Here is a 25542-nt window from a genome sequence, read left to right on the forward strand (position 1 = left end):
CTCTAAATTAGTAAAAAAAAAATAAATAAATAAATAAAGTGGGAGGTGTGGGGGGGAACAGTTATATGAAGAATCCATGGCTAGATAATGCAGGACCACAAAATCATAGTTGCGAATTGTAAATGTATTCTTACGACAAAAAATTGGAGCCCCTAAACACATTATTCTCTCAAAGACCTTTCCAATAACCTTATTCGAATAGTTGGGATGGAGCAAAGCAATACTTATTTTTAGTGTCTGAAGATTATTCCACTTTTTTTCTACATTTCCAAACATAAACTGGAAGAATGTTCAGAAAATTACATTCACAATAGATACACTATGTCCATCTTTTTATTTTTTTAAAGGTAGATAAATTTTTATGGAACACTTAGGGCAACATCACTGTCTTCTAGTAAGAGAGAAATTCATTATCTTACTCCTAGTGGCTTATGAGTTGCGTCGTTGATACCAGGAGAGTTACCCCGACCAGGGCAGAGATAAAAGGCAAAGTGAAGACATTTTGCCCTTGCTTCACTTTTTTTGCCTTGCACTGGGGGACAGAGACAAAGGGGAATGTATCCTTCCATTAAGTCCTGACTAAAGAAGCAATGGATGGTGGTACCTTGGAGGGAAAAGGAGATTCTGGTACCGGGTCTCCTGTTCTACCTAGAAAGAAGGTTAACAGGCAAAGAAAGACATGTGCTACAAGTGCACAAATCTCAGCTTCGAAAGTTGCTGCCCATTCTCTCAATCTCTAAACAGCCAAAAAGGGGCTAATGCTCACTATTTTCTATTTTGCCTCTTAGTGGGTTGCCAGCCAACTTTGGTCGTGACTTGTGTTAATGAAAACATTTTATTATCGTACTGAAAAGGGTTGACAGGGAAAAGATTAGCTGTAACGACGATGCCTTCCATTCTTACCACACTTAAAGAGCATCTGTTTTCAACTTAATATACTGATGCTACCATATCTACTTCATTCACGTGAGAGATTTAGAAAACACCAATGGTCATTATTCAGAAACAAGAACTCTTTATTTGGTTAAAGGGGGCACAGAGACATTTGAAGACCAGATAGTTACAACTCTCTCTAGAAAAGAACAAGACACAGCATTGAAGACATTAGAGGGAGACCAGACAGAAGGGAGCTACCGTTTGTTACCTAAAGCAAGACCTCCACAGTGAATATTTGACCACTGAAGGACTCTAACCCATTCTCACACGAATTCATAGCTTCTTTCTCTCCTGAATTGTCAGTGAACTGTGCTTAACTCCACACTGATGGTGACCATTCACCTGGTCCAAACTGTAAGACTTCATCAGATACTAATATATATATTTACAGGCTAAGCTAAGGAAAACTTAGACAAACTCTGCAAATATCTGCCTCCAGGGTCACTCCCAAGTCTCAAACAACCATTTATGTTGTATGAGCAAGAGAAGGACCATATTGATTCCAGAACCCTCAGAGAGCTGCTTATAGTTGTATAGGCAACATGTGAAGACATATGATTTATACTGTGTACGCCACTTCTTTTGGAGGATAGACTGCACCATTGTTTGTACAGCTATTAATAAAGTCATTTTATTACAAAATCTGCTGAATTCTAAACTAAAAATAATTGTAAGGCACATGTCTTGCACAATGGAAATTAGACAATTCTTGCCTCCAAGTAAAATGTTTGAAGAAATTTGTACCACAGTTTATGAAATACCTTATTTCTGAAGAGATTTCTTAACCATTCACCAGCCAAACGCAGAGAAACAGAAAGAAGATAAACCATTTCTTGAGAAGAAACTTTTTCTCTGGTAATATATTTGTGGGTGTGGATTCAATTGACAACAGTAATAAATGTCTTTAATCAAAAGAGCATGTATTGAAAAATGAAACACCATAAAAATAAATATTAGAACAGTTCATTTTTATCAAACACTTAGGCAAAGGTAAAATTTTTTGCACACTGTAAATTTCAATACAATTTACATTACATTAACTAGATTACAACTTATGAAAGATGAAGGAAATAAAAAGAACTGCTTCCCACACATAACTCCCGATGTGTTGGTAGCAATTTAATCTGCATGGTCCATTCCGTTTACTCAAAGGTTGGGCGCATTCTGTAGCAAAATAAGCATGTCTCACTCCATTATTAGCACAGCATGTTTTGTAAATGAAATAATAAACATATAAAAATTATTTTAATATTTGCCTCAAGGGGGAGCTTACAGTTCATCTTGCAGATCCCTTGAGGTTTCAAGCCATTCCAAGCTAATGTTCTGATGCCATTTTTATACAGATCCAGAATTATAAAATTCTAATTTTCATTTCTGGAATCAAATCAATGAACTATTACACTTCCATGCCGCTTTCCTTTCTGGTACTCTTTGAAATCCACAGTGTGGACTGGTTTGGGCTAGTTTTTGTTCTTCCTTTACTGAAAAACATAAGAAAAATAAATAAATTCAGTACCTAAAACTTAGGCATGTCTTGGTTGAAAAGGAGCTATCTCAGATGCCTCAGGCACTTATTTACCACAGGGTCTTCCTTGTCTCACCAGCATATTTTTCCATTCCTACAAAAAATTCTAGATTATTCCAGGTGTATGAAGATGGCAAATGGCTCTTTTGAATGGCAAAGAAAACAAAATGTATCTTTCCCTATTTGACTCTTCATAATTTAGACTTCACATGTACATATACAGTGTGTCTGAAATAATATGAAAAATTTACATGTTATTCCCCAATAACCCTTCATTTTCTTTGATCAGTGATTTTTTTAAATCTTGCTTTTTGAGTATTCTGCCACTAATGTATGCAAAATTTCATATAAAATCATCAAAACAATGCTTGTTCCCTAAATGTAAGGATGAGCCTCTACCCGTCTTCTCACCCGCCCAGCAGTTTTACTATCCGGTAGTGAAAGTCACTAGGTCTTTGAAAGCTTAGTTGTGATTTGATCTCGGAAGTCAATACAGTTCAATAGCAGTTATATGCCTTGGTAATTTAGGAGTATCTGAGTTCCTCCAGACCTGTGATACAACTTTCACTCCTGCAGATGTAGAATTCTGCCCCATCTTTCCAGCCTATGACTAGGTTCTGCTTCTCTCTTTCTATAAAATGGTCACTTTTAGGCATCTACAGAAGTACCTCTTCCTGAACTTACCCAAGTCATCCTCTGCCAGATTCCTTACCAAGATCTAGGTTTCTCTGAGCTAGCTTCCTTAGGATGGCCCCACCTGGAGCACTATTCTTTGCCTATCTGTGTCCCCTGTACCCTGCAGTTACTCCCTCCCTGACTACCCCAGCCCCGATTTCCAACATCTACTCCAATCCCTGCAGGCATCTCCCTGCCCCCTCCTCTTCAGCTACCAGACATTGCAGAACTCCTTTAAAGATCGAAAATAACTATTTCTAAACATGCCTGACCATTACAATTTTAAAATAGTTAATTCACTTCAATTTAACTGATTTTACATTAGTAAAATATTGTGGGGTTTATTGTAGGTTTTATAGATTTTTCATCCAAATAAGTAAGACCAACACAACTTTATTCTACAATGTAAATGTAAAATAACCCAAGCGAAGTTTATTAAGAGTATGTTTTGTAAATGGTAAACAAAGAGGTTAATTGTTAATTTGGCTTTTCTTGTAGAATTAGTATTTCATTTAAGAATTATTATCAGTTAGGGAAATAAGAGTTATTTTGAACATGACATGGAGTGAAATGATAGAAAGCTTCATGTGTACCAGGTTGGAATTTAAACTTTCTGCAAGGCACTCAGATGATAATGGAGTTGAGTCTTTGATGAAGTTTCTCCTTGCTTTCCTGGAAGAAAGGGAAAGGGCAGGATCTAAGAACAAATGAATTCAGTACCACAGCTAACTGAGGCATCAGGAGGGGTTCTATTTTGGCTTATTTTTCTCATTCTGAGACGTTCAAACAAGTGCAGACTCCACAGATCTTCATGTTGTAAAAACCTGGGAGACTTAGAATAAGGAGAATCACCACAATAAAAGACTATTTGGAAGAAAGGAAACAAACCATAAGGAAATCTCAGTTATTTGGCACTTTAGTAACTTTCATTTTATAAATGAAAATATCTAAATAATAGGTTCAAATTATTTTTTTTCAAGCCAATTTGCTGCTTGTAGATTTTCCTTACCAGCGTGGTTGGAAGAAGGACCTATATCACATCCTCTTCACTCATTCACTGATTTCCAGAATGATAAATCATCCATTAAACTCTTAGGAATTAGGGAAAGAAACTATATAGGAACTATGGTCTTCCTTCTATGCAAAATATTGAAAAAGAGCTTTTCACTATGTTCCACGTATATATGAAAGCCATGCGAACACAAAGTGAAGCATTAATTTTCCAGGATTTATCATTATTCAAAATATTTTAATATTCAGTTAATCACAGACTGGCTCCTTTTTAAAAATTATATGAGTAATTTAAAGACTACATGTATTTATTTTTTTCCCTAGGGTTTTCATTACATAGTGGGTTCATTAAGGTTTATCTCAGGAAAAGAAGACAAGGAAGTCCAAAGAGGAGAATTAATTCCTTGCAGGTTCTTCCCCGATGGAGACATTCTCTTGACCCGTTCTTATTTAAAACACTCAAAGATGCCCAGCTTATTCTAGCAAATAGGATCTTATGTAAACCTAGTATCTTTTCTTTTCCTTTTAACCCATATTTATATTTCATATTTATCATTTACCTGATAAATTGATATACATGGAAAAACTTCACCTCTTTAACCCAAGGGGAAGGGTAACAGAAATAAAAGCCATAATATTCCTCAGAAATCTTGTTGTTAAAATAAAGTATTTTATTTAAGATGCCTGCCAAAAAGTGATGTATTTTTACTACTACGATTTCTTTCCTCTTCTTAAGAGAGTCTCCTGAAATAAAACAGAAGCTTATGTCTTGAAGGTGGGACGTTACTACAAAGGGTACGTACCTACAATGTCAAGTCCTACACATAGCTTGATGTCTACATTGTGAAAGGTCTAGCATCGTCCAGGAGCAGAAGCCCACTCCTATAATCCTAGCACTCTGGGACAGTGGGGTGGGAGGATCCCTTGAGTTTGAGATCCCCTGATCTTTTGAGCTCAGGAGTTCAAAACCAGCATGAACAGGAGCAAGACCCCATCTTTACCAAAAATAGAAATATTAGCTGGGCTTTATGGGGGGCTGTAGTCCCCGCTACTCAGGAGGCTGAGGCAGGAGGATCACCTGAGCCCAGATATGTGATGTTATGTGATTAGGCTGACACTGCAGCACTCTAGCCTAGGGCAAAAAAGTGAGACTTGTCTATTTCCAAAAAAAAAAAAAAACGGGGGGGGGTAGTAGAGCGCATACATTGTAATCTTACAAACGTGTAATTTTCAAATGTACCAGGTACACTAGCTATGGTACTGAAGACAGATTAAGTAGCCCATCTAAACCACCATCTTCTCTGCTGAAAAATGGAAACAGAAGGAAACATGCTTCACAAGCCTGATAAGAATTAAATGAGATGCTGCATGAATCCTATCATCGAGATTTATCATGTGAGACTATACATACTGGATTTATACTGATAAACATCAGAACTACCTTAAGGCAAATTAAAAATATAATTAATTTAATTTTGTACTAAAGCACTACAAAGATTTCTGAAAGCCTGGGACACTTGGCATAAATAGAATCACCACACTATGTAAAGCGTTTTCAAGTTGTCTCTGCATACTTGAATTACTTTACCTTTTATGTAGCATCTGGAAACAGCAGGTTCCAAAAGCAACTAGTATCAGTAAGAGCAGCGGTATCGTCGGTATAACAACATAAATTAGATTGGGAATTATGCCTACAAAAGTAAAACAGTCTTAGAGTACAGATAGTTGAGGAAGAATTCTAATAACAAAAAAGGGTATAAGAATTTTCTAAAAACTTAAGGTAAAATAGTTTCCAAACAAGCTTTTTCCTAACTACTGAAAACTTTAATGAAATCGTCTACATTTATGCACCCCACAGTGCCATTTCTGTCAACAATGAACTGCGTATATGGTGGTGGTCCCATAAGACTGTAATGGAGATACCCTATGCCGATGTCTCATTTATCTTTTATACCATATTTTCACTGTACTTTTTCTATGTTTAGATATGTCTAGGTGCACTAATACTTACCATTTTGCTTAAACTGCCTGCAGTGTTCAGTATGGTGACATGCTGTACAGGTGTGCAGCCTGGGAGCCACGGGCCACCAGATAGCCTAAGTGTGTTGTAGGCTATACCACTTAGGTCTGGGTAAAGACACTGTATGGTTCACACGACCACAAAGTCTTTTAAGATTTACATTTCTCAGAACTCATCCCTGTTGCTAAGCAATGCTATGATTGTATTTGTGTTCTGGTAAAAATTAAAAACAAAATTTTGCTGTACTAATTGTCATATTCCATTTCAATATCTGTACTTTCAAACTATAATTAAATCTGCAATTCAGACATGGGCTATTTTCATAATATATGAATCTTAGCTATATCACTTCATTAAGCCTCAACATTATTTATGTTCAAGTACTGATTATTAAAGAATAATGACTATTAAAATCATTGTTGACTTATTGAATAAATAATTATCCTAGCCAATAAGTTCAATGCCACGATGACAGCAAGAGTCTCTGGGATTAAACTGAAATATGTAAATATTAACTGATGATACAGTCATAACCCCGAGAGACAAGACTCCAGACACACAAAGACTTGATCTTAATTAAATTCTAAAATGAATCATTTCTTAATCCTGTTCCATCACACTTAACAATGTTAAGTATTTTTAGTAAAATAAAAAACCTGCAACACTGAATTCCCCTACAGCTTAATTAACTTTATTAAACATTTTTTTCAATGTCATGACAGGAAAAATATTTCTAATGTTATTATTTACTGATATCTTTAATTAGGTTTAGATGTTGTGGATGTTTTTAAAATAAGGCACCTGAAAAGTGATAAGCACTATCTCTTAATATGATGTCTACAAAAGAAAAGCAAATTGAAGTATTGCACATCTAGATCAAAAATTAAAAATCATCATCAGGACTAATCTAAATAATTCCAGTAAAAGTGGACTGTGCATAGATCAAGCTATCCACTTAATTGCACTTCTTTGTAAACAGAAGACTAATTCATAAGGTCTAGTGATAGGGAATTTAGGGGATAACTTGCTACGCTTTCCTCTAACCGTTTAAGCTTTTTAAGTCACCTGCTATGGGACTGAAGGCCAATTAAGTAGCCTTTCTAAGCCACATCTTCTCAACTGAAAAACAGAAACAGAAGGAAACATGCTTCACAAGCCTTGTGGGAACTAAGTGAGATATGACCTGCATCCTACAACTTAGGTATATTTTATTAGATGGCTTAGACTAGAATTGTACTGATAGATATGAAATCAGAATCTTCTTAAGGCCAATTAAAAATATAATTAATTGGGCAGCGCCTGTGGCTCAGAGGAGTAGGGCGCCGGCTCCATATGCTGCAGGTAGTGGGTTCAAACCCAGCCCCGGCCAAAAACTGCCAGAAAAAAAAAAAATTATAATAATATATATATATATATAAAAAATTACATTTTGCACTAATGTATTACAAAGATTTCAGAAAACCTGGGAGACTTTGCACAAATACAATTGCAACCATAACAGGCTATATTTCTTTTCCTTTACAAAATGCCACTATGATCTCTAATATATAACAGTAAAGAAAAAGATGTATTTCCTATACTTTTATGGATTGTGGATCCCCTGTGGAAAGATTCTGAGTCTTTGGTCTTTCATGCAATCTTCACAAAAGCAACTAGAATAAACATTTCTGCCCAAATGGCACAGGCCATGCTAAAGAGCCCCTCAGGGCTCCTGAAAGCAGTTTCCAATATGTGATTTGCATTGGGGATTGCATTTTGTTTGCTTTGCAGGCAGTGATGTGCCTGAGCTAGCTGGGTTGAGAGCTCAGCACATACATCTCTTCCCAATCTGGGGCACAGCAAGGTCATTTTGGTAGTCTGAAACAGGTTAGGAGAGGAGTATTTAGACCATGGAAATTGGCAAAGGCTACAAATCAGGTCTTTTATTTTATATTCCATCTCCACCCCAGCCAATCTCTAAACATTTACCAGCACCCCATTGTTTGAAGGCCAGTGAATGTGCCAGTTTCTATCGTATACACTGTTGGGGAAGTTAGTTGAAAATCCAAGTTTAAATCATTTCGTTCAATACCCTTTACGGACATTTGTAATGAAATTCTGAAGAAAACAACATAGTTTCTTCTATTCAGAAACTAGTTATCTCACCTAATTCAAAAGGAAATTGTTATAAACCCATATTTAGTGCATCACCTCCCCAAGCAACAAGAAAGGTTTCACTGGGGTCAATGTGAAGTAGCATTTGGAAGTACAGTTCTGTTCTTAACAGAAGAATTAAAGATATACATGAATTAATTACCTGCTTCAGTAACAACCACATTTTGTTGAGTGTCTCCTGGTTGATTTGTAAGATAAGGCTTTTCTACTGCGGCTGTTGGGTTAATTTCTGTAAACAGTAAGTATAGGTATTATATATAATGATTAGACAAGAGATATACAAAACGCATAAAAATAAATATTTATGATAAAACAATAAAAGCATTATAATTTTGATTTTTGAATAGTTTATAACTAAATATGTTCTGATTTTAAATTTACATGAAATTATCTAACCGCAAAGTCAACATTTAATTATCTTTGAATAAAAGATGCACTTGGTAAAATCGCCCTGTAGCCCTCAACTAAATTTAGCAATCAACAGAGGGTCTGTGCGGGTAACAGCCTGCTACAGGCAATAATGACAAAGCTGGCATTAAGTTAGGCAAAGATAGGCAAGAATTGGTGAATATAAGAATGTGAGACATTAAATACAATTCAAAGACAAACAAATGGGTCAGTTTCTTCACTAATATCAGTGTAATATTTAGGTTTTTCCTTACAGTAATAATCAGCAGATTACTATATACAGATTGCCTTTGGAAATGATGATTCCAGCAACAATGTCTCAAAGTATCTTTCTGTTCTATCCAAACAATGTCATCCTTAGAATTACTTTCCAATAGTCTCTACTTTTTAAAATAATTGTAATAAATTAAAGCTCTTTCCCTGGTTTTATCAGATGAGATCACTTCAATTTCTACATCCTTTTAAAATGTTGAAATTTCTTATCATGATTTGATACCGCTCTATATTTTCTCCCCCTTAGAAAACTATTTGTTAAATCAATGATTTAATGAAAGTAAACTGAATTAACTAAGAAAAAATCTTATACATTTGGTTTAATTCAATCAAAAATAAAATTCTGTATTTAATTTTGTCAATTGATGGGGACAAAACACATGTAGCATCTTACATGACCTTTAGAATATAGAAGTGTTTTCAGTATAATATTCACTACTGATTTATTGTCATAGAGTTTTTCTTCATTGGAATTGTAATCATACACCATCCTGTAATAATATTTATCACTCTTACACATAGATTTTACCTTGACACTCCAATAGCCTCCTGTAGGTCAGATTCAGTCCTTTCCTACATCCACTTTCCTACAGAACTTATGTCATGCTAGGACTATAGGTGGTTGTACTGGATACCAAGAGCCAGATGACCTCTGAGGAAGAGGATTTGCAGCTGGGGGGTGGACCCTCGAGCAATTCATCTGCAGGTTCCTTTCGGAGAAAGAGCTCGAGCCCATGGCGATCCTTAGGCACTCAGTCATTGTCTAATACTCCCCTCACCTGCCATGTACCATCTCAATAAAACGCTACTGCACAGGTTGCTCAGGGCCACCCTGCAATCAAGGTTAGCCCACTTGTACTTCTAATCTACGTCACGCCTGGTTTCTTCTTATGGCGATCCAGACCAGGGCCATAGGGGTTGGGATGGGTGGTCACGTGCTATTTACTAAACTAATATACAGATATTGTGCAATTTATCAACATAAAACAAGTTATTTTAAAAATAATTTAACCAATTTTAAAATAATGTATTGCTGATTAAAGCACAATTTTCAAAACATAATCCCATATATGTTATTCTTAGTATCTAAGAACAGAGTGAATAAGGCAAGGTTTTTGTTTTGTTTTTTTTTAAACAGAGTCTAATCTCACTCTGCACCCTGTTGATGAGGGCCATGGTGTCATAACAGCAACCTTAAACTCTTGGGCTCAAGCGATGATTTTCCCTCAGACACCCAAGTAGCTAAGAATATAGGCTCCTGCCACAATGCCCAGCTATTTTTTAGAGATGGGGTCTTGTTCTTGTTCTTGATCTCAAACTCCTGAGCTCAAACAATCGAACCTCCTCAACCTCCCAGAGTCCTAGGATTACAAGTGTGAGCCACCATGCCCAGCCTGTGCATAAGGCATTTTTAATACAAAATTTGGATTCAGAAGTGTCTCCATGAAAGTGTCTTTGGATGACACTGGTAGAACAAAGAATAGATATGCAACTCACAAGCCAGTCACAAAAAAGGGAGTGTAGCAACATAAGAAAAGTTAAAGGTGAGTTATTCAGTTTCAGCAAAGCCAGGCGAATATTTTACCACTTCAGATGTCATTAGTCATGCTCTCAGATGGTGTGTAGGAGCAAAAAGACATAAAAAACTTCAAATCACATAGTAGTCATAGTCAAGTTAGAAAATAATCATTCATAACAATGAGGGTTGTGATATAAATTTTAATTAGCTATACTCCTTAGTTCTCTAACCTCCACATCAGAGAATTTAATCAAATCACCAGTGTCCTTCACAAAGCAGACACAAAGCTCAAGGAAGGCTAACTAAACAGAAAAACAAAAAAACTTTAAAGATAAAAAGATTAAAAAGTGAAATAAAGAATAAAAATCTGAGCACAATACAAGGCCAACTATAAACCTGTACACGTGCATCCAAATAATAACTACATAAAAGAATACTTCAATAAATACAGGTAATTTGAAGATTTGTGTAGAACGTAGAAGATGGGGAGACAATAATTTTATGCATTCAATGCTCTTACGGGACTAATATAAACCTCAATTGCCTAATAGAAAACAAAAAGATTATAGGTTTGATGATCTAATGGGGTAAGTTTGAATGCAAACAAGTAAAATAAAATAAACGGTCAAATAGTTGATCTAAGAATTCAAAAGCAAGGACAAGGTAATTTAATATTAAGAATAATCTATAATATACTCTTTATTTGATAATTTTAAGCATATACAGTGTCAGAAATTAAAAACATCAGAAAATTTCAGCTTTATATTTTCCAAGAGAAAAATGAAGAGCACCTAAGTGCAGAACAAATTGAGCTTTACAAAGGCTTCCAGGAGGGTAATGATGGGATCAGCAACGAAGGGGGTTAAAGAAGAAACTCACAAGTGATATAAAAAGTTGGCTAATATACTCAAAAGCAAGACAAGTATAAGAGAAGGGTAAGTCTAATCCAGATAATCCCTTGTGCTTCATGGTTATATGAGTAAAGGAACCGTGTAATTTCAAGAGAACAAAGCAGCAGTACTCAATGATAATTGCCTTCCATGAACACATATTATGAGGTCAAGAGTTAAAATGACACTTCCAAATATTCAGGAGGAGAAAAACAACAACAAAGATCTCAACACCTAAGGATCTAAATTGACTTTCTCAGATGATAAAAAAAAAAAAAATGATTCTAGTTCCTCTTTCAGACAAACATCACTTCAGATGAGCTATCCTATTCAAACTCATTCAAATTTACTGTTTTCAACAGCAAACAAATCAGACTAGTATATCTGAAGTCAATATGAAATTCCCATTTGCTACATATGGCAAGAAGTTGGAGTTTTCAAAAGAGGGCTAACTAAGGAGGCGTTTTTCAGGAATGGAGATCATAGGAAGACGATGTCACCCGCCTCTACTTATTTCCTCTGTGGTGCAATGAGCTGCAATCAGTTTAATTCTCCCTGAGGACCACATATCAGGTATTATGCCAGGAAATGATAACTTGATGATTCAGGAGAAAATGCCTTTGTTTCCTTACATTCACCTAATGACCATGTAAAAAAACTGTTGTCCACAGGGGTAAGTCTATAGGTGCTTTGGTGATTTCTTACATGTTATACTGATTATTTAAAATTGTTCAAAGAGGTATTTCCCATGAATAAAATCTGTTTACTATAAACTATTATTTTTCTTAAAGACATCTTTCCTCATGTTTCTATTTACCCCATTCTGTTGAGTTCACTGGACAGTTAGTGCTACAGCATACAATACCCATCCAGTATACCAAGAGATATTATATAACTACCTATGAGGTAATTCCACACTTCATAGCAGAAAAACAAAAAGAGACAAAGGTAGGGAAGCTTAAAGATAAAACCTAATATTAGCAAGTAGGGACAAAGTCTGCGATACCGACTTATGCAATACTTCTTACCCGGTTCATACTTGCAAATATAGTTGTGCTTCATGTTGCACCTGTCGTCATTCCATTGGTAAAGGTAGGGACCCCCAAGGCCGGGATTGGCAGTTGGTTGATGGTACATCACAACACACTTTTCGCTCCCACAGGAAGGTTCATCCGTGTACCAGTTTCTGTGAATAGAGAGCAACAGGCTAGATACCTGTCTGGTAAGTGATTCTGCCTGTTTCCTATTAACAGTCTCCGGAGGTAACTCCTTTACCCTTCAGAGTCCCCCAGGAGAGCCCCACTGGGGCTCGGGACCTGTACTCACCGGTACTGGGAACTGCTTCCGTCAGACCACTGGTAGAGATCTGGGCAGGCGCCAGACGTTTGCCCGTCTCCATTTCTCCAAAGCCCTATCCAGAAGTCACCATCAGAAATCCCTGTTCCAGGCTTTGTCAGGTTTTGCAACATGCTCTCTATTAACTTCTGTTCTGCTTCATTCTCAAGGCTGAGGAGGACGCCTCCCTCACTCTCACAGGCCAGGCGTGCCTCCTGAAAGCTCACTCGGCTGGACAGCTCGTGGAAGTAGGCCATTTTGTAGCAGGGATGCTTGAAGTCAGCAAAACACACCTTTTGACCTGAAAAAAAAAATATAATAGATACTCATAGTGTCATCTGAACTATACTCAGAGCACCACTAAGCATCAAAATTAAAGAACCAGTCAAAACAAGAAACAGACCATCAAGAATGCTTCTCCCATTCAATCATTTTATAAAATTTATTTTTTCTTGCCTGTTGTTTTCAATTTGTAAAAGCTAATTGGTTTCCTAGTAAACAGGGAACACAAACTTTTAAACCCAGTACTTCAGGGAAATGTTTGTTAAGGGAAGTCATAATTCTTCTGGCTTAGATTTTTATAAACCAATTATCAAAGCAATTGAAAGCAGCTAAAGGAAGTTCAGGTGTATATAGCAAGGGTAGTTAAAAGGGCAAAGTTGTAAAAGAAGAATAACACACAAAGGAATTTAATTATTAAATATATGTAAAACAAAACAATTTTACTAAGGAGGTAAGAAAAACATGCTAAGTAGCAATTTAAAGCATAAATACTTGCTTTTACTTTGTATACCTGAGAGCAAATACAATAAAGTTGAAAGTTAATAGAGGCCAAAATGAAGGAAATTATCCTAAGAAAAAAATAATTAACATTTCTGGCATCAGTAATGACAGCTAGACTTCTAGAGTACTCACTATCTTTGAAATCTTACTACCCACACTTTGAGTCGTTTGTTTTTTTGAAATATCTTGTGCATGAACTCTAATCACTTGGCAATGTCTTCCTCATTGTACAGAGACATCTTGGATAAGTTAAGATGGACTGGCAAAAATAAATAAATAATTTTTATTTTTCAAAATAAAAATTTCCAATATGAACTTAGAGAATCAAATGCTCTTAAAAGGGAATGCACTTTAAATCTAAAAAAAATTACTGTCTTAGGGAACGGCTGGAACAAACACATCAAAATCAAGGTGGTAGTAAAATCTCATCAGTCCCTAATTATTGTCAATTTTTGGCAATTTGCATAGAGATCAGGGTAGGCTGAAATTTGACCAAACTTGTCAAAGACAAGTGAAGATGATAAATATACCTACTTGAGACCTATGAACAAGCAAACTTAAGAACAAATTACTTGTAAACTTTAGAGGCTCCACTTACATAAGAAATACATACTAAATAACAATGACTTCATCAAATTTAATCTTAAAATGCTCTATTAAACTAAAGTTAGTTCCTTTGTAAGTTTGAAAGTAATAACATTGTATTTTTATACCTTCCCTGATTTAGACTTTTATTAAATTTAAACACGAATTCATTTACATTCACCTTTTCCTTTGGTTTTATTACACATTTCTTTAGGAATAAAAATTGGAACCAATAAATACATAGAATAGTCTGAATTTGGAAGAATAGTATCAAATGTAATTTTTAAAAGTTAACAGCACTTAGTTAAACACCTATCCAGATATCTACTGACTTTAAATGTCACTATATACAGCAAATCGAAAATAAATTTGTTTCAAGACATCGGGCAGAATCATGCTTAAGATAATTCTTGAGACTTCTTCATGGAACTCTGCTCTAAAATCTGTAAATTCTTAAATACATAAACAATAAGAGTTTAATTTTAAAAAATTCTTAAAATTAAATTTTACATACCTTTAGATAGCAAACAAAATGAATATTCCTAATTATTTGATGCTATGCCTGCAAATATTCATGATCATATTGGGTCATAATAAAGCCATATATATATATACATACATGGGTACATATAAACTATATAGATAGATAGATAGATAGATAGATAGATAGATATGGATACAAACTATATATACATATATATATGGATACATACAAACTATACAAAAACTATACAAAAAATGCTGTAGAGTTTGTTTTCCAAGCCCAAAACTAAGCTAAAATCAGAGCAAAACTAAAAGAGTAATGAAGAATATGGGAAGAAATTTGGGGTAAGTAAAGGTAATGGAGAGGAATTCTTCGCAGTAGAGAAGCAGAGATCCTGAATGAACAAAGGAAGAAGCCAATGAAAACCAAAACAAAAGAGCATGATCACTCCAGAGATTGTAATCTTGGCACATAATCTCAGTGGTGAATGGGGCTTAGTGTAGACAAGAGAATAAAAAGAATTCCATTGCTGATAGAGTTAGCTAAATCCTATACACTGTAATATCAATATATAGATAGGTAGGTAGGTAGATAGATAGATAGATATAGATATCCATATATATTTTTGTTTGTTCGTATGGGATCAAATTTCTTCCCATATCCTCCATTACTCTTTTAGTCCTGCTCTGATTTTGCTTAGCTTTGAGCTTTGAAAACAAACGATACAGCATTTTTTGTTAAAATTAAGTCAAATTGGCTTGGCGCCTGTGGCTCAAGCGGCTAAGGCGCCAGCCACATACACCTAAGGTGGCGGGCTCAAATCCCTAGCCCGGGCCTGCCAAACAATAATGATGGCTGCAACAAAAAAATGGCCAGGTGTTGTGGCGGGCGCCTGTAGTCCCAGCTACTTGGGAGGCTGAGGCAGGAGACTTGCTTGAGCCCAGGAGTTGGAGGTTGCTGTGAGCTGTGATGCCACAGCACTCTACCCAGGGGGATAGCTTGAGGCTCCATCGCAAAAAAAAAAAAAAAAATTAAGTCAAATTACTTTATGCTAAAAAAAATTAACACACAGCTGCCTACCAAGAAAAGTATCAATAGGGGTTTTATGGTACTGGCAAAAATAAATAAATAAGCATTAAACCTTTGTACATTAACTACAGTTCATCACACTGAGCCAGTGTATTATACATATTGCTCCTCTCCCCACAATCATAATTAATATGCCCTATGATGACCCTCAGAGGCAAGAGGGGGCAGAAATCAGTAGAAAGCCATTAACCTCACAACAGTGTCAGAGTGATAGACATACCGTATTTTGACACAAGCTGAGAACAGCCAACTCATAAATAGTAGTTCCAGCAATGCAAGCAAGCTAACAGTTGTCCCCTCCACCTCATTAAGTGTGATCTGGACCCAGTAGCAACACAAAATAAATTAATTAACTGACTTCCAAAATTGTTAATAAAATATAGCATGATAGGATGAATGACCATGAAAAATGAGCTAAAGGGACTTCAGTAGAAAAAAGTCAGTCCAAAAATCAATAATCTTTGACGAATGATCACAGAAGTCCCAATGGTTGACTGTAACACAATTAACATATTATTTTAAAAATCGTTTCCTAATGTATTATTATTATTAGGTTTTGTGATAATTTCATTATTTGAAATGGTAGCTCCTAGTAATGTTCTAACAATGCCATCAAGCCTGTATTTTTATGCCTGTATTTTAGGAACAACCTGTTTCCAATTTTATCTACTCCATCCTTCATGTACTTCTAAGTCCCCCAATGGATCTTATTCCTTGATTTTTCAACTTGTTCAGTTTTTCACTCCAAGAACCTCCAGCCTTGGATTAGATTCCAACATCTTTCAGGTGTCACATTTGTTCAACAAGTTTGTTTTGCAGGATGTCAAAAAGATGACAAGATTAAAAAAAAAAAAAAAGAATAGCCAGATGTTTTAATGAGTAAAAAGTATTTATATGTATGAAAGCCAGCACCCATTCAGAGGATAGCTACGTATAACATATATGCTAAAAATCACTGTTCACTACCTTTAATATATTAAAAAAATGAATGCAACACAGATAATGGTGATGCAAATTAACTCAGTTTTAAAATTAAGGTAGTAAATTCATAAGATGGTTTTAAGCAGCATTTGAAAATTACTACCACCATTAAGTTGGTTTATAAAGTAATCAAGTCCTCTTTTGCAAACTAGGACTCGTAATTGAGTATGAGTTTTGATATATAAAAAAGAATACTATAAAAAAAAGAAGTAATAATAAAAGAAATCTATAGAACGGGATTATATTTAAAATATTTAACAAGTAATACTGCATGGGCCCTGGACAATAGCCAGCCCTGGCACTTTCTGTGCCAGGCCATCTTTCTTGGGTTATGGACAATGGAATAGTCCTCAGGTCCTGGGTGAGGGAAGGGAGGTTGTGATAGCTACAAAGCTGGGGATTCTCAGTGAATTAAGACAGCAGCCCATTGTCAGCTGCAACAGATACACACATGTTGACTCCAAAGTTTGATTGAATATCAGCTGTGTCTGCATATTTTGGACTAAAAAGTCACTGACAGTTCATATGTAGTAGAGAAATGTTTAGGAAATTATACATACATTGCACAACTTTTTATGGCTTATATATAATCAGCTAAAGCTGACACTGTGATTCTCTTAAAATCCAATTATATTTTACTAGTGATTTCTACCTTATTGAGCAAATTTGGTGCAAGTTGCAGCAAAATCAGTAGAAGCCGCAGCTATTGACCTTCTCACCGCCATTTCGGCTGCTCGCACTTGGCTGCCAGGGCAATGGGACTCCCAACAGCTGGGAAACAAATGTTCTCCTAATTCCCAGAAAAGTTCCGTTAATGCAGATCTTCTGGAAGCAACTTTCCCACCTCTGTAAGGGAAAATCTTCCCAGAGAACAATCATGATTACCTTCCTCCTTATTCTGTGCAACCCATGGAGAATTTCCCTGTCTCCTACTTTAAAGTTAGATTCCGATAAAAGCTTTCGTTGACACTTTATGAGCTAAATAAGTATTCTGAGAACCATATAATGGGTTTTATTACACTGAAGCTACGTTTAGACTAACTGTAAATTACTAAATGTCACCTAGCATCTGTAGTTGAGAACATCCTTTGATTGTTAGCTTATTTATCTGTAAAAGAGAGTAAAGACCTTCCACATGGGCTTCTACAAACCTACTGAGAAACGTGAAGACTGAGGTAATATTTTTACACCTGTTTTTGTTAACACATTCTGGATGTACACCAGGAGGTCAGTAATTTTTAAATTTAAAGCTTCTAAATAGAAAAATTCAACACTGACTTCTAAATTCCAAAATCCAATTGAATTTTTATACTGCCATGAAAAGAAGTGTATAATCCTATTAGTTTCACATACACACACCACACACACCACACACACATACCCAGCTACATACAGAAACAGGCCCTTATATTTAAATATGCTTTTCGATATTACCCATTAAACATTCCTACCCCTGTCACAGCTAAGATTCTGCTACTATTTCCATGAATAAGTAGATGATTTTTATATTTTTAGCCATGAAAATTCTTGCAGAAACAACTATTGGCAGAGGTTTAAATACTTTTGGCAATGATGTAAAAATGGAACCAAATCCATGAATCATGGTAGTTGGCTTTTTTCTTCCTGAATAGAAAGAATCTATCATTTGTTTTTCTTTGTATTTTTGCTTATGTTTATTTATTTTCTGATAGTAAGTGGTCCATTATGAAAGTTACAAAATTTTTCTTATGCTTCACACGAAAATCATATATTGTCAACATTGGAAGAGTATTAAATTTATATTATACTTTTAATAAAAATATGGAAGGCATTCTAAATTCCTACTATTCAGTTAATTTCCACTTTAGTTGCATAAACCAAAAGACCATTATTTTTAAAAAAGGCATCTACATATCTACATGGTATGTCTTTTCCACTCTAGACTGACCAACTTTGAACATTTTACTAGAGTCTCACAAAATAATTTTTCATAATTCCTCCTACGCCTCTCAGAATCACAGATAAAAATGATAATACTAAATACGCAGGGTGGCATGGTCTCTGATAGAAATCCTGACACTTTTGGACTAGAAGAAAAGGAATGCTATTGATTCTAAATGTTCTGCTTTCAGTGTTCAATTTTATGGTGACACTTTTCTTATAAAGAAACGTTTATTAAAATAAGCTTTATTTTTGCAACAAGGATTTTTATAATGGATTGAATCACATAGTGCAATACAGCTGGAATCTATTCTCTTTCACTGATAAGTAAAACCAAATCTGTTGTGCTTTATCAATAATTAAGAATGTAGCACCTCACTAATAGCATACTCCATCCCTTGAATAAATTAAGAAAAGACACTTTATGGATGGTGGTGGCAGCAAGCCCCCTACTTCTCCATCTGGGAAATACCAAAAGCTTTCTGAGAAGAGGATGAAACTCCTTTTTAAAAAAAATCCTAATATTTACAGTAGAAATAAGAATAACAAATGGTAAACCAAACAACAGTGGGATGTAAAAGTTCATGTCACCAATAAAAATGAACTGGCTTTGAATCCTAACTCTACATAAGAACTGTGGGTACTTAGGATCACTTAATCTTTCCCGGACTCAGTTTTCTTACCCCAAAAATAAGAGCGATTATGGGTTCAATAGAAATAATGACAACAATAATAATGGCCTGACTTTTTAAATATGTATTTATTATAAAAGTGGGCAACATAGAATCAGTGGGATATTTGATATTGTATTTGAGAAACTAATGCATCAATATCTGATTTGATAGAAGCAGTTGCAATTCTCAATAAGTTCTCAAGTTGCTCATTAGATATTTTGGTTCTAATTTTACCTTTAATGCGATTTATTCTTGAAAACAGTTGCTCACAAATGTAGGTGCCAAGTGGCCTGACTTTTATCAGTAATTGAGAGTGTAGCACCTCACTAATAGCACACTCCATCCCTTGAATAAATTAGGAAAAGACGACCTCTCCTGGTTGGAGGTGGCAAAAAGATCCTCCTCTAAACCATTCAACAAGAAAAAGCTGGCTTTGCCTCTAGGTGGCCTCAGCTCCAGGCGCAGCGCGTGCCAAGCTGAGCTGCTTCTATTCTCTTGGCATGTACCTTGGCACAGTGCACAATCTGCACAACTGTGTGTGAACCCTTTTAATCTTCCCAGCAGCGCTGTGATGTCAATGCTCTGATCCCTTTTTAAAATGAGGCAAAGAGGGCAGAGAAAAGTTAAACACTTTGCTCAAGTTCCCACAGCTCATACGTACTGATGCCAGGGTTTGTAACCAGGCCATCTGGCTCTGTAGTCTATGCTTTTATTATTTCTACACCATCTCCATATATATCTAAAGCCTAATACAATGATGGAGCATTTCATGCATAAAGGAATTGATGAATATATACAGTATGCATGTTATCTGTGCTAGAATCATTAGCCTTGATTAGTTATTGATTACTGGCTGGCACTGAGAGCTTGTTTTTTTGGGGGGGGGCGGGTTCTATTGTTCAGTATTTAGATCAGAAGTAATCTTGGAACACTGTCTACCTCAGATTTTTCAAAGCATATGTCTTTAATGATTTTTTTTAACCTAGTCTTTTTGTTTTCCAACTGAAACCAACTAGGGTCAAATTGAAAGCTTTTCTGATTACAAACAGAGTAACTTTAATCACATCTTCAGGCTGTGTTATATCATCAATAATATGTCCAACAGTGAAAGAAATAATCTCATCTCACAGCAGTACACATCCATCTACCTGCATGTGAAGCAAATATTACTAACAGAAAATAATTGTAAATAGTAAAAATTACTAGTGAGTGCATCAGCTGGATATCCACATTGGGCCCCTTTAGAAAATACTCTCTTTTCCAGCAGTATTGTAATAGATCCGTGGTCCCCCAAACCCAGTCCATGACCTGTTAGGAACCAGAGCACACAGCATCACGGCCTGAGCTCCACCTCCTGTTCCATCTCTCTCCCTGCCCCATCCATGAAAAAATTGTCTTCCATGAAACCCGTCCCTGTTGCCAAAAAGGATGGGAACTTCTGTAATATATATTGCCACCTTCATTTTTAAAAAATTTATAAAAACAAAACCATAAAGTGATGACAAAAAATTAAAGAATTATGGCTATGATAAATGGGTAGATTATTAAAAGACTAGTAATAAGATTAATTTGTTCCTTTCTTGCCTGAGAGACACTTAAAGTAATTGCATCTTTGAAAACTGCACTGTCATCACTTTATGTTTTTGATGATGTCATGGAAAAGTTCCCTAGGCTGAGATATGCTCAGCAGTTTTTCTTGTATCTCTCTTGCTATTACATTATATTAATCTATAAACTACTGGTTACCATCCATGAATTTGCAATATTCTATGGTATCTGAGTAATAAAAGGAAAGGTCCCTAAATCATTCAATCTCCTAAATAAAATGTATGCCAGTTTTCATAATGTTAAACTAGTACCTATTAAAGTGCTCTGGAGAAATATGGAGATACCATGAAATATTCCTAATGCCATTTAGCAGCATAAACAGGCTGGGGGTCACTGCTATGTACACTAAAAATATTACACAGTCTTCAAACATATCCTCTGAGATTACAGACCTGAACTTTGAACTTGTCTTCTTATTTATTCACATCTCCATAAATAAAATCTGTTTATTTTATCGCTATAGAAGAGGTCTTTACTTTCCTGTCACTTCACAGAATTAAATGACCATAGCCCTTCCAGATGCCTTGTACATCTGTACAAGTCTGAGTTGTAGTACAAGTCTGAGCTCCTAAAAGTAACTTCCCACTTAGAATCACAAACTCAATAGACACCCTTTCATTACTATGATTAGGGTTATATATTTTTAACATCTTCATGCAACAAAATAAGGACGGCCACTAACCTTTAAAAATACTTCCTTACTACTGCTGGGTGCTAATGAAGCTTACAGGTCAGGTTATGATGATGCAGTTGTTTGAGATGTTTATTTCTTACTAAAATATTTTCCCCTATTTTTCAAAAATGCTCAGGACTTTTTAAAAGGTTATATATATAGGAAAATATCTTATTGGATATTTTAAGTATTAAAATATTAAGAATCTCTATGGAGAACTATTTCGTGAGTGCCCTTTTTCTGGGGATAGGTGATTATTTGAGGATATAACATGGAAATGATATACTGCTGTACCGAAATATAAAAAAAAGAAAATATACATGTTGCAAATATGTTCCTAACAATGGCTCAAAAGCATCATTCTTCAGATGCTTGAACAGAAAGAGATTTGGCAAATGGTCCCTAGTGGCACGAAAAAATGATGCACCACTCAAAACTTATCATCAACCAGAGAGACAGAAGATCTGTTAGAAACTATCACTTCCAAAATGTCAGGCGGCAGGCTGCTCTGTTCTCAGGCCATTTGGGCTGAAATAGGTCTTTTGAAAAAATTAGTGTGTAATTTCTAAAAGTCACAAATCAATTTATAGATGGTTAAATTTCAATGTAAATGTCAAAGCCAAAGACAATTTAATTATTCATAAGAAAAACATAACTAATTGTTTTAATATCAAGTAAACATCATCATTTATGCTAAATCAAATAGATCATGTTCAGTTAATTAGAAATTTTCCAGATGTCACCTACAAGATGCCTGTAAATACTTAATAGAAAAATACAGCAAAAAGTTTAGAATAATTTATGCATAATAGAAAACAAAATAAACTTCATTGACAGTGATTTAAGGTTCTGTTTTTACTTTGGATATCCTTTTACCCACCTCTAAAATGTTAAGGCCCATCAACAAGAAGATGATACCAAAATATCATAATAATAATACCAAAAAGATATTATTTAAGTCAATGAAGTGTTTCTGTTTTTTAAAAACACATCTTACAGTCAAAGCCTGGTCTCTGCTTTCATTCACTTGCATTTCATAATTCTGAAGAACAGAAAGCAGTTGGATAAGTAATTCACGCAATCATATCAGTCTACATATTAAACTTTTTCTTTGCAGCTAAATTGGAGTGAAAAAGAATCTATAACTACAGCTTCTGTATCTTCCTGAAAAAAAAAAAGTTAGTGGAGAATGATTGATAATTACACGTTTAAGAATTATATTCTAGAGATGTAGAGCATTACAAAACGCCAAGGGGAAGATCAGTAACAATTAAGCTGAATACGCCAGTGTCTAAAGGTCTAGCTTCACAACTAATTAAGTTGCTGTCATCTGTCATCTAGTTTTACACCTAGTGACACCTGTTGTACAGATGCACAAAATGTGAGGGGAAAAGGGCTATCTGTGCTTTTGACGTTTAAAAAAAAAAAAAGCCTCTTCACTCCTAAAACATGCCCACATAACATCCAACATACAGTATAGCAAGAGTTTTTTGTTTGTCTCGCTATACAGACCAGGTTGGTCTCAAACTCCTCACCTCAAAGTGAACCCTCAAGCCCAACTCCCTGCCTCAGCCTCCTGAGTAGCTGGGAAGGGTAGTTACGTTCCACCTTCATGAAAGGCCTATTCACATTTATCCTAGGCTGTTGAGAATTTACATCCTTTTTAAGACATCGTCCCAAAAAGTGAGGGAGGATGGATGCAAAATTAATTACTCAACAATAGGACACTGAAAATTGAAAGAATAAAACAATCAGCGAAATTCCTGGGAAGCCTGCCAATTTCTATCGATTTTCTTTGCACTAACCAGCTAGATAATTGTGCACCTAGTACGCTGGAACCTGCAGTCATTACCAAATACACCTCTGCTCAATTCCAGCTGATTTCATTTCTAAGTCCCCAACTTGGAACCAAGTGTGTGCAAAGGGAAGGCGTCTACGTGCAAGGAGCAGAGCCCCCACTCCACCTCCCCACCCTGCCCTTCCCAGTAGTCCTGCGGAGAACAAAGGCTGCGCGCCCAGGCATCCCCAAGCGACCCACAGGGAATTGGTCTGATCTCAGAAATCTCCCGAGTGAACATGGTGCATGCAGAGAACTGAAGTCCAACCAGAGCAACAGGGGGTGCATTTCTGCGGGTGGACTGGCCTCTTCTGCTTCTGGGCTCCGTCTGCCTCCGCCCTGCCCCACCCCTTCTGCAGGTGCGGAGCCCTGCCCTGTGGTCAGCTGTAATAAAGAAAGTGGAAATCACACCGGGAAAACGCTGTACCGCTTATGACGAAGCAGAGGCTCGCTTCGCAGCTTCTGAAACAGTCGCTTCTACAAATGTTAAACTTTTCGGGGCGGGGGGGGTGGTTAAGGAGGAAAGAGGGGAGAACAGCCCAATCCCTTTCTCCCGCCACCTCCCGGCCCCTTTCCCTCTACTCAGGTTTCTAACCTTCCGGAGAGACCCCATCGAGGACAGGCTGCTCCGCAGCGCCCCGTGTCCCCTCGGCTGCCTCTTCCCCTCGCCTGCGGCCCCCGACTCACCGCTGACCACTCGGCGGCTGAAGGCTCCGTGGCCGCAGAGCAGCGCGACGCCCAGCAGCAGCGAGACCACGCGGCTCATCGCGGCGCGGTGGCGGCAGCAGGTGTGGCGAGGAGAGAGAGCGGTCTCCGCCCGCGGCTCAGTCCGCGGCTCTAACCCTGCAACTTCCCGGCTCCTGGCTGGGCCCTACTCCCGCCGCCCGAGCCCCACTGCCCGGCCCCCTGCGCGCATCGCCTTCGACTGGGACCTGCAGCCGGACGCACTTGCTGGGCTAGAGCACGGCGCTCCGCGGGCGCGCGTTTGGGGACAGGGCACAGAAGTTAGGCGGTCACGCTTGGGTCCCAGGGGTGAAGCGGCAGCCGGGCGGTGGCGCTTTGCTTCTCCCAGAGCCTGTAACTAGTCAGGGGCCGAGTCCCTGCGCGTTGGTCGCGGCTCTCACAGCAGCAGCAGCTGCTCTGCGCTGGAGGCACCGTCTTATATATCCTCATCCCCACGTTCCAGCCCCTCGCTAGTAATAATTTTTAACTACTTCGTCTCTCCAGTCGCGCGGAGCATCCCCGCCCCTCCCCTAAAATCCGGAGCCACTTTGAGAACCGTCCAGTCAGCAGCCCCACCTCCTCTGCCTCCGGCTCCGCGGCCCCACTTTCCATTCGCTAACAGACTCCACACTCATTTGTGTAAAATGTGACAGCTTTGCTATTAAACTCTGGCAAAAGTTGGACCCATTTGATTTTCTGAAAGATAAATGTCCACGCGGATGCCAAGTTGCGGGGCCTTTCTCTCTCTGTGCTACATTGCTTGATCATGTGTATGGCTGGATGCAGGGTGCTAGCCACTATTTAAGATGGATTGGCAGAGTGGGAGCCCAAAGCTGCTCAGTGAATTATATAATGTGGCAGGTTTTTTCCCCACCTAGGTTCTACAAATAGATTATATCCAAGCAGGTTGTTTGACGAAATTGCTGCAGGAGCAAATTGAAGGGAGTATTTGAAGGATGGTGTTCGCAACTCATTTCAATCTCAGTATTTGCAACTCCAGAGAAAACCATCAACACAATATAAATATTCTGAATTCTTGGGAATTTCCTAAGTATAAAATTTATGAATTTTTTTTGCAAACATCTCTTGGTTTATATTTTAAGTAACACTCATTTTAATACTTACTTACAAAAGCACTTTTTCATAACTTGGCTAGCTGTTTTTGTAACAGTCCAGCTAAGAAACCTTATACTCAGTTTCCTGCAGTACTGGAAGTAGTTCATGGGGGTTTAATCTATATCTCATCCGTGGTATGGGAACTCTGAAAATGCTCTCATAATGAGCTTTTGTGGAATTGGTGTTTTCCCATTATTTTGCTTTAAATGCACGAAGATTTATTCAATAAAATGATTTGCCTTTTAGGGAGGTATACATTTTTCTTATTCCTTATTGTCCTTGGTTTTCATAAACCACATGTACACTTTAAGTATATGTTGGAT

General features: G+C 36.9%; 1 protein-coding gene across 2 annotated transcripts; it reads right to left on the reverse strand.

Moving 5' to 3' along the window:
• Positions 1-998: 998 nt before the first annotated feature.
• Positions 999-24477, reverse strand: CHODL (chondrolectin). 2 transcript variants are annotated; one of them, XM_012801508.2, is made up of 7 exons: positions 23375-23460; positions 17152-17156; positions 12738-13047; positions 12440-12597; positions 8464-8550; positions 5736-5838; positions 999-2417 (listed from the first exon to the last, which is right to left on the reverse strand). In XM_012801508.2, the coding sequence occupies exons 3-7, from the start codon at positions 13001-13003 to the stop codon at positions 2333-2335; spliced, it is 699 nt and encodes a 232-aa protein (XP_012656962.1). In that variant the 5' UTR covers positions 13004-13047; positions 17152-17156; positions 23375-23460; the 3' UTR covers positions 999-2332. The 2 variants fall into 2 exon arrangements, with proteins under 2 accessions (XP_012656962.1, XP_003783952.1); XM_003783904.1 differs by lacking the exons at positions 17152-17156; positions 23375-23460 and adding an exon at positions 24068-24477.
• Positions 24478-25542: the final 1065 nt, after the last annotated feature.

The sequence above is a fragment of the Otolemur garnettii genome, unplaced genomic scaffold, assembly GCF_000181295.1.
Source record: "Otolemur garnettii isolate 467f Iridium unplaced genomic scaffold, OtoGar3 scaffold00009, whole genome shotgun sequence".
Taxonomy (NCBI): domain Eukaryota; kingdom Metazoa; phylum Chordata; class Mammalia; order Primates; family Galagidae; genus Otolemur; species Otolemur garnettii.

Excerpts from the sequence above, each read along its gene's own strand:
- CHODL (XM_003783904.1), bottom strand. The coding sequence starts at position 24,146 with ATGAGCCGCGTGGTCTCGCTGCTGCTGGGCGTCGCGCTGCTCTGCGGC. Across the intron at positions 8,551-12,439 it reads TATTTGCAAGTATGAACCGG|AAATTAACCCAACAGCCGCA; the intron begins GTAAGAAGTATT and ends TACTGTTTACAG. Across the intron at positions 2,418-5,735 it reads TTCCAGATGCTACATAAAAG|TAAAGGAAGAACAAAAACTA; the intron begins GTAAAGTAATTC and ends TATGTTTTTCAG.